The sequence below is a fragment of the Dreissena polymorpha genome, chromosome 3 (genome assembly GCF_020536995.1).
Source record: "Dreissena polymorpha isolate Duluth1 chromosome 3, UMN_Dpol_1.0, whole genome shotgun sequence".
NCBI classification, from domain to species: Eukaryota; Metazoa; Mollusca; class Bivalvia; order Myida; family Dreissenidae; genus Dreissena; species Dreissena polymorpha.
The window spans coordinates 112,099,437-112,109,936 of record NC_068357.1 but is presented as its reverse complement, the minus strand read 5'-3'; the positions used below and the strand labels follow the sequence as shown (position 1 = coordinate 112,109,936).

At 36.5% G+C, this 10,500-nt stretch overlaps 1 protein-coding gene across 1 annotated transcript; it reads left to right on the top strand.

Moving 5' to 3' along the window:
- The first annotated feature begins 4,356 nt into the window (after positions 1 to 4,356).
- On the top strand, positions 4,357 to 10,387 carry LOC127871048 (uncharacterized protein C5orf49-like). Its single transcript, XM_052413669.1, has 4 exons — positions 4,357 to 4,565; positions 6,463 to 6,618; positions 8,024 to 8,140; positions 10,056 to 10,387. The coding sequence occupies exons 1-4, from the start codon at positions 4,476 to 4,478 to the stop codon at positions 10,233 to 10,235; spliced, it is 543 nt and encodes a 180-aa protein (XP_052269629.1). The 5' UTR covers positions 4,357 to 4,475; the 3' UTR covers positions 10,236 to 10,387.
- The last annotated feature ends 113 nt before the right edge of the window (positions 10,388 to 10,500 follow it).

Below are 10,500 nucleotides of genomic sequence, written 5' to 3'. Positions count from 1 at the left end.
TAAACAACAATAGAGAGACGATTTTATAATTAGCACACTCACAAACTAGCAAACTAGTCTAAGTAATAGGATTGCTAATTGATTATACAGGCGATCGTCATCTGTAGTTGATAGCGTCATTTCAAACAACGTTACGATTTGTTCTAATGGTGTCTTTCGTGTTAATTTTATAAAACACTGAAACCCCGTGGGTAAATGACAGCATCCAAAGTGATTCACGTAATAGTCCCCTTTTCGAACAAAAACACACTGAATGAAGTAGTTTGTTTTCCGTGTGTATCCCACACAATGAGCACACTGTTGGGTACGATCTAGAGAGGAATCCTCCCAGTTGTGCCATCAGGGTGGCTATTAAGGGCGATAGCTTAGGCGAAATCCGATAATAAATATAACCTATTAACGTAATTTAATTGGTAATGCATCTTAGAAATGAGATATATTTTTGTCTTGTTATAATTCGAAATAAATAAAAAATAGTTACAAAAAAAGGCAAAGTTACTGCAAGCTTATGCCTTGCAACTCAACTTACCAAATAATGCTGATTAAATTAAGGAACTTGTAATTTTTGTATTTCTGAAAAAAAGTCAATGAGCGAATTAACTCACAAAAGTTTAATATTAAAATAGTTACAATAACAAGGAAACAGTCATGTTAAAAACCAGCCAGTCCTAAGGTTCGAACATACACGAGATACAGCTACCACGCTGCAGCTACATCTCGCATGCGTTACCATTTCATTAGTAGGGGCCTTTTCACGGTTTGGTAAATTGACAAAATTAAAAAAAAAGTTGTTTCAGATTCGCAAATTTTCGTTGCAATGCGAAACGATTGAATAATTTGGAAAGTTCTGTTGTTGCTGTTATATTTTGTGAAACTACGAGGATTGCTTATATAAGTAAAAAATACATCCCCTCATAGCATGAGCACGGATGGTCGATTGGTCTAAGTGGACTCTAGGGGTCAGTGCTTCGAGCCCAGTTGAGGGTGACTTTTTTTTTACTTTTTTTAATTGTATTTTTTTACTGGAGATTTTTAGGTCATATGCTTAAATTCATCATTATAACGCAGTTAATGACAAGCTTCAATACATGCCAAAATCTGTGAAAAGACGCCGTTTCGGTAATTCACGTATTGCTAAGTAATCGACGAAAAGCGCCACACATGCTTGATCACTTTATCAATTCTATTGATGATTATCAGTAGACTAACACATACTTTTAACATTCTAAATCAGGACCAATACTTTGCTTATTTGAATTAGATACATACACTTTTTTTTTAATCATTGAGAACTTGTCCGGAAATCGCCATTTTGCCAACTTCATTTTAATCAAAAAACGCGCGTAAAGCAGCTTACATCGGCCGTCATCTTTCAAAGAAAAAATTTATGTCACATATTCAATTTTTGGCAGTATTAACGAAGAAACGCCGTGCTACTAGTTGTCTACAATACAATTATAACGCTGGGTAATTTAAAATAGGAACGATTTTAATGCATAAAAGTTGTACGTCGTTAATTATCATTATACATGTGTGTTATCCCGGATAAACATCACGTTCTATGTTGTAGTACATGTTGATGTTACAAGGTAGTGTACTTAGCTAAAAGAACGCTGACGCAAAAACTTAATAATACCATTAAATATATTGATAAGTTGGATTGAAAAAATATATAAACGCATGTTCAAAAAAGTGTAAACATCTTGTTCAACAACGTTGTGCTTACTATAAAAAGTATGGCTAGAGAATTGCGTTGCACAGCTTTTAGAGACTTCTCCACGTTCAGCTGAAATTGCAAGTATCTTTTTTATTGAACTATTTGCTTAATATTATAAGTAGCTGTCGAATTAAAAACGCTGAACATTGTCATGGCATTCGTGCTTGAATAATTCATAGTTGGCATATCACATTTAAGTGAATGCATCTACTCAACGATAGCCCACTATTTGAACCGCGTAACACGAAGAACGTCGTATACTTGCGCTTCCGCGCAGTCTGGTCAGGTCTGGTCAAATGCTATCCTGTCCGTTTATGAGACAACGAAACTTTGCGTGACTTTATAGCGGACATGGTAGCACCTGGTATAAGACCCATTTTCGCATGACGCGGCTTATTTAAGTGTTGAAATCAAGTGTGCGAATAGATTTGACCAATTCAAATAAATTATGCAATTAGCATTAACAACGTTCTTACGTAAACGACAATATTTTTCAAATTTTATCAATTTAATGCACATATATTCTTAATACCATAATATCAGAGCAATGTCTAGCAGGAGCATATAGCTAAATTGAATTTTCATGTAATGTGACAAAGGTCGTTGCAAAATAAACGTTTTGAAATAGGAGTTTCTAGAATGTAAATGTATCTGGATTTTCAAGCATATAATTCCTTTATTTACTTTCGCGTTTCTTTTAGCAAACAAAACACGACTATGAAAAGGCAGATTCTTATTGGTGTGCTCTTCGTAGCCACGGTTCTCAGCGTGATGTCGCGAGTTTCTGATGCACAACAGTATAAAAAGGTGGGTGGAGGCGGAAGTAAGCGATGGGGAGACAGAGGCAACCAATGGGGTGGTGGAGGAAACATATTTGGCGGTGGAAGCGGCGGTAAGCAATGGGGCGGTGGAGGCGGAGGTAACATATGGGGCGGTGGAAGCAGAGAAAACCAATGGGGCGGTGGAACCAGAGGTAACCAATGGGGCGGTGGAGGTAACCTATGGGGCGGTGGAAGCGGAGGTAACCACTTGGGCGGTGGAAACGGCGGAAACTTATGGGGCGGTGGAAGCGGAGGTAACATTTGGGGCGGTGGAAGCGGAAACCAATGGGGCAGCGGAGGTAGTCAACGGGGAAACATATGGGGTGGAAGAGGCAGAAAAACGGGTGGTCGAAAATCTGGAGGTGGCAAGCTGCAATATATCTGACGAGACTAGCCGATACGTCTGCAGGTAATTATGTTACTAGTATGTAATTGTAAATAAACAATGAAGTAAAACAATGAGACAAATGAGTCACAAGGTGATAAGCATTCAGACAATTTTGTTTCTCACATCGATCAACATCTTTAATAAATGAATATAAAGAATGCGATTAACAGATTTTTTGCATAATATACAGTATGATTAATCACCTTTAAGATGCTTTGTACTAGGTACAAGATGCTTATTTATTTGATTTCAGGTCGCCAACTGTGCTGGAAAGAACACGAACTCTTTCTGTTGATAGTTTGTCTTATACGAAATAAAGGCTTGTCAACAACGGTTTTTCATGTTTTATTTCATACGCCATTTACATTAAGTAAATTAACAGAAAACGTGTGGAGATTTAGTAATTACACGACGATAGTGTAATTATACATTCCTTTGAAATTATACTTGCTGCATTGTGTCGATTAAGTTAAATGAACACAAGTAATCCTTTAGAACATTGTTTCATTAAATGGTTGTTACTTGCGTTTGATTGGCTCACTTGAATATCAACAAGACTGTGTAGAAAGCTCGCAATCGCTAAAGGATTCAAAATGATTTGATATCAAGAAGTCAAGTTATCATTGGGTCCAAATGTTAATATCAGGAATAAAATTACTCATACAGACAAGAAATTATGTATTTCCAATATTTAACAAGAAGTGTGTTTGTCGGAAACACTATGTCCCCTTCTGCGCCGCTTTGAATTTTTTGTTGACCTTTGACCTTGAAGGATGACCTTGACCTTGACCTTTCACCACTCAAAATGTGCAACTCCATGAGATACACAAGCATGCCAAATATGAAGTTGCTATCTTCAATATTGCAAAAGTTATGGCAAAATGTTAAAGTTGGAGCGGACTGCACAGGTTAATCTTGGACGATACTTTAGTTACTTTACGATCATGCATGAAACCCCTTTTTCAAAGAGCACGGTCCAATAACCGCTACTACTGATCTCAATGTAGATTCTGTTTTTCTCTAAACATGAGCCAGAGTTTAAGCCTACTAGTGTTATCATCTTAAAAAGTTGTAAGTTCCTTTTTTGCACCGACGCAATAGCTGTACAGCTTTTTAAGAAGCGCGCCCGCGTTTAACTTGTTCAGGGACGTTATATACAAACCTTCCTGAATATGAAAATCTTAACTAGAGTCTTAAGATGTCGTGTAAATTCCATATTGCATTTTCTATATGAAATTCAATATTTCTGCATACAAGACGGTAATACATTAATCATTTTATCAATCATTAAGTCAAAATATTTTAATGTAAAAGGATAACAACACGAATTAAATTCAGACTTAAAGAATTTCGTTAGGGAACTGGGTAAATGTTGTAGCGACGTCTCGTTACGTCACGCAAAGCGGAAGTATAGTGACGTCATATCCTGGCGTTCTTACGTCACTGAACGTCGTTTCTAAGACGATTTAAATCAAGGAGACGAGTGGAATTACTGCTCTGTTTGTTGATAATTTTAAATAAAAATAATTAAAAATAATTTAATATAAAAATGGAGGACGATGGAAAACTAATGTCGCTGTACGGTAAAAGGATTTTAACCCCACAGGAACAAATGGGCTTATGGAAAAACATAGTATGGGTAAGCTGAAAATGTAAAATGTGTATTATCTTTAGATCTTATTGAGAAAGTGGATAAGTGAATATTTAAAATATATATATATTTATTGTTTTAAAATTAAACGATATTTCAAATGTTACCTTTATTTTTAGACTTTAGACTGAATATCAAGAGGATATTATAAAAAATGGTCCAGCATCTTATAATACACTTTATAAATGACATAATAATATGAATATAGCTATATAGCTAATTTTCTAACGTCGTTTGTCATTAATACTCTGTATAAATAAAGATGTTTCAATAAAACGGGATATATAAGGTTCATCACTAAAAAATACCGGTAAGCGAAAATAAGTAGCAAGGAACTTCGGTTGGTTTAAAGGAATATCTAACCAAATATAGAACCCAGTCAAAACCTTGCCATTTATATTTGTATTGTCGGCATTTTGTATTCTGTTTTAAGATTCTTTTTATGTGTTTTAAGGTATGTATACCAAGTTATTGAGACATTTTGTTCTAATTTTAAAAGGGGAACATGTATTATTTTATTTCCCGAAATACAGATATGTATAAAACAATTGATAATATCTGCAGTAATAGTATATTGAGTACAAAAGATCTCACGCCTACAAAAAATCATTTTTTATTGAAAACACTTTGAAAACGCATCAGTACGGTTAGTTAGAGTGTGAACCACGGTATTTCATATTCATACTGATCCACAACGATTTTTCTATTACTCCTGCTTATATTCCTACGCCCATTTAAAGGTGGCTGTTTAGAGTTGTACAAACACATAAGTAATGGGTGTTTTGTAATGTTTCATCGTTGATTTGTCCATTTTGTGCAGCGTGCCTTAAATCCATGTTGTGTTGAAAGTGCAAGTTTTATTAAAAAAGCCAAAATTGTTGGAAATTTCGACGTCGTTTTATTATAAAAACTACTGCTCAAAGAAATTATAAAATAGACCGATCAAAGAAAACCGAAATAAGGCTCGGTTGGTCATTGTCGGCTCGGTTACTTCTTACATGTACTCCGGATACTCTTAAGTATACTTACATGTACCCCGGGTACGGTAAATATACTTAAACGTACCCGGGAATTTTAACGCTGAATCGTTCGTTGTCGGCTGTTGTTTTTTTTAATTAATCATGTTCAAATTTATGTCAATTTTCCTTTTTAAATGACCTCATACCCATAAAGCTTTTTTGTGCATTTGTTTAAAGAGAAGTTTGTTAAAGATAAATAGATAGATATAGTTCGTTTTACGGTAATCGGTAGCGCGTTTTACGACATCGGATTTTGGTCGGGAGTACAAATCGGGTACAGTTTAATATCGACAGGGTACGTTTAAGAATATTTACCGTACCCGGGGTACATTTAAGAAGTACCCAAGCCGACAAAGGCGAATCGAGCCGAAATAAGGCTAAGCAAAACAACACTTTTCAACATAAACAAATGATAGTTTTCGTAATGTATAATGCATAGCCCGTCTCCAGAAATCGTAAAAATCATATGAAAGGAAAATGTAAAAAATCACTTGTTTCCATGTAAATAAATACGGAAACTAATGCATGTATGCATATTCAGATAAACACACATATCTACTACAATGAAGTTCAATCATCAATCCCTGAACTGTCTTAGTTTATTTGATAAATTGCATAGTCGTGAATAAAAATGTGAACCTAAAAATAATGATAAAATATCAACTATAAGGGAAAAAACCTCGGTAGTTTTGGTAGAACTTAAAGGGGAACCTTTTTCCTTTTATGTATGTATGGGTCAAAATATAAACATTTGTTATAATGTCATTATTTGTTTGTTTTTTAAATAAATCTTGTTCAAAGTAAAGTAATGGATATTATGAAATGCAATCAAACACAATGTATGTATTACGTCATTTCTCATCCAGAGGACAAATAACATCAGCCGGAAGCATCTTACGGTTGTCGGTGAAGGTTCTCAAACATGGCCTTCCGGCCTGCGATACTGGAGCAGGCACGAGCTGGACGACTTCATAGCGGACCGGAAGCATACCTTCCTTGGGGCTCGCATCCGACCAACTGTGGTACGTATAAGCGTGTAGGTCGCCGTGGCGTAGTGGATATGGTGTCCGCCTTACGACCGCGAGGTCAAGGGTTCGATCAACCAATCTAGGAACAATATCATACAGCAGTGATCTCCCCCCAAAAAACACCCAGTAGTAGTTCTGCCAAAAAAACGGACTTTATAACGGTTCAATAAGCCTTAGGATTTCGATGCAATCGAGCTGTAATAATAAGGTTAAAGCTATAAGCGTGTGGATATTGGGTTGAATATTGGGCGGAAGTGGTGGTAGATATTATGGTGCTGATGGCGGTGGTGATGATGGTGGTAGAAGTTGTGTAAGTCTTTGTGGAAGAGATGGTGAGGATAATGGCGATAGATCTGGACTGGTCATGGTCATTGTGTCGTAGATCTGGACTGGTCGTGGTCGTAGTTTCGTTGGTTGATATTGCTTTCAATTTTAACGTCAAAAATCGATGATGAAAACAAACGGTTGGTTGGTAATTATATGAAAATTATATTGTGTCTTATTCATAACCTTATAAGGTCAATTTTAATAAATATCGGTAAATCGTTTATTTTTTAATAATGACTTAAAAAAGCATACTAACGTCATTCGCTTTCTTACTTTAAACGGTAATCTTATATGAGATCTTTAAGTTTTTGTGTATCAAATATTAAAAAAGCCAGCTGCGAAAGTAAGCCTTAAGCTTTATGAGCTTCATATGTCAACCATTATTAAACCATGATAAAAATTCAAAGTTTTTTTTCTTAAAGATAATTTCACATGAAGTGTTCGATTATGTGCAGCTTAGGTTACGATTTCCAAACGAAACTTTGTGATTCCGGCCCTTTACCAACCCAAGCATAGGCACATTTCGATTTAGGCTGACGTCATAACATATCACATAGTCTTTCACATTTAACAAATGACCACGTCACGCCGCCTACGATATATTTAATATTTTGGCAGGGTTCTGAAAAACCCGATTACGACGTTTTCATATGTTACTTAATCGTGCCTCGTATCGTCCATAAACGTGTGTGCATTGCTTTCTTTAGCCAGTATTTCAACCATTCAACGATATCACTGCATAATTTGATACAGGCTAATTGTATACCGCCTTTTCAATGTTTTACTGGCTGACGTCTTACCCCTTTAGGAGATGTATTGATGTTCTACAACAGGTTGACGAAATGCCCCCTTTATCGGATGTTTTCATGTTCTACAACAGATTGACGTAATGGCCCCTATATCGGATGTATTCATATTCTACAACAGGTTGACGTAATGTCACCTACATCAGATATTTTCATGTTCTACAACTGATTGAACATAGGTCCATATACATTGTTTTCATAATATCATACAGGGTAACGTTAAAGCCCCCACCCTTTACGACAGATGTTTTAATGTTTTAACATAGGCTGACGTTATACCCCCATACGAAAGATTTTTCAACCGAGGAGATGGCTATGACGCCAAGATGCATCGTGACGACCGGAAGAGCGTCAACAAGATCGGTTATTCCTTTCATGATGAGGTAAACAGCCTCTATTTCCGTCGACTTTGTGCACATCCTCCGTTTTGTAAATATGAGCATCGCTTTTGGAAAACGTGGTTAAATGCTTGTGCGTAAATTGTCGTCCAAGATAAGCCTGTGAAGTTCACACAGGCTAAGCAGGGACGACAGTTTACACTCTTGTGTTGTTATTTTTTCGTTCAAATGATGTCTATTCTAAAATAAAATTTATTCTAGACAGAAAGTGTCGTCCCTGATAAGCATATGCGTAGTACACAGGCTAATCTGGGAAGACACTTTATGAACATGCATTAAGCCTTGTTTTCCCAATGCGAGACTTTTATATGTGCTGCCCAAAAGCGGTGTAATACATTAAGGGATCAATATACTTGTATGTGTTGTTAAAATCTTTCCAAAGATACCAAGAACAGTTTATAAACAGAAAACCGACCTGAAAATGCTTTTGTACGTCAAAGATGCTCAATGCGCTCGAGCACACAAAAAAACATATTTTTACACTAGGTAACAATAGAACGGACAGAAACGAGTTTCAATTGTTCTATACTTTATTTTGCTAAGGTAGTATACGTTTATAATATAATGAGATTATCAGCCCATAAATGCCGTCGTCGTTAAATGCTTTCTCATCAAGCTGAACATCGTTATGTATTTTCATATGATATACCGGCACACAACACTCAAGTGAGCCAAATTATTAACATGACCTGACTACGGAATACCATTAGTGCAATTGTGGTTACACATTATAATCCAGAGGGCGACAATGCGATAGTACGATGGTGACAAGGCGATAGTACGATGGCGACAATGCGATAGTACGATGGCGTAAATGCGATAGTACGATGGCGCCAATGCGATAGTCATATCGTACTGTCGCCATCGTATCATCACATCGTACTATCGCGTTATCGTTCTGTCGTCATGGTATTATCGAATTGTCACCATCGTACTATCGCACTGTCGCCATCGTATTGTCGCACTATCGCATTGTCGTCATCGTACTGTCGCATTGTCGTGTATCGCCTTCAGGAACACATGCACATATCGTATTTTTTCCTAGATGGAACCACTTTTAAAAATACTTTACGATTCGGCATATAGTTTGTCACAGATCGGGTTTTAGTCTTATTTCATTTTAACTTAACCTCTTTCAAAGTACATCTTTATAAAGTCATCCATTGTGTTTCTTTAATAAGAATAGTTTGCGTACCGGAAGGCGATAGTCGACAATGCGATAGTACGATTGCGACAATGCGACTATGCGATTACTGCGGTAATGCGATGACGACAGTGCGACAATATGATGGCGACAGTGCGATAGTGCGATGGCGACAATGCGATAATACGATGACGACAATACGATAACGTTATAGTACGATTGCGACCATGCGATGATACGATGGCGACAGTACGGTATGACTATAGCCACGATGGCCCTAACGGTATTCTGTACCTGACAAATAGTTTGCTAGTTAATAGAAAGATCTATCTATCTATCTATCTATCTATCTATCTATCTATCGAGCTATTCGATCTATCTATCTATCGATCTATCGAGCGAGCGAGCGAGCGAGCGAGCGAGCGCAGCGATCGAGCGAGCTAGCGAGAGAGCTATCTATCTATCTATCTATCTATCTATCTATCTATCTATCTATCTATCTATCTATCTATCTATCTATCTATCTATCTATCTATCTATCTATCTATCTATCTATCTATCTATCTATCTATCTATCTATCTATCTATCTATCTATCTATCTATCTATCTATCTATCTATCTATCTATCTATCTATCTATCTATCTATCTATCTATCTATCTATCTATCTATCTATCTATCTATCTATCTATCTATCTATCTATCTATCTATCTATATATATATATATATATATATATATATATATAACATTTTAGGAGCGGCAGCGCACAGTTCCACTGCTGTCGTCATCTACATACGGGCACCGCCTGGGCCATCCCCTAGAGCCATTTGCTCGTGGTCACGTGCGCGTTGAGAGGGCCGGCAAGGGGTTCTTACACACGAGGGGCACAGGGTTACCTCCCATTGAGGACATCTCGTTGAAATGCAAACTTTAGAAGTGTTTCCTTATGTATATGTTTTATTTGCATTATCATACTTGTTATAAAATGATTTTCATATTGAAACATGAATGTCAACGCAGAATTGTGAAAATTGTCAAATGTAATTATTTAATATATTTCCCTTAAAATTAAATATTTGTTTCGCATTTAACGTTTCTTCTCAATGCCACGTTTCAATAGTTAAGCTAGTTAAATTAAGTCTTCGTTTCTTCAAACTGCTACGTTTCATTTCGTCTTCGATGTTGTGATATGTAGTGGC

Bases quoted from the DNA above. Each gene is read 5' to 3' on its own strand.
- LOC127871048 (XM_052413669.1), top strand. From the start codon at position 4,476: ATGGAGGACGATGGAAAACTAATGTCGCTGTACGGTAAAAGGATTTTA. The intron at 4,566-6,462 runs GTAAGCTGAAAA...TTTCTCATCCAG, and splicing joins TATGGAAAAACATAGTATGG to AGGACAAATAACATCAGCCG. The intron at 6,619-8,023 runs GTACGTATAAGC...GTTTTAACATAG, and splicing joins CTCGCATCCGACCAACTGTG to GCTGACGTTATACCCCCATA.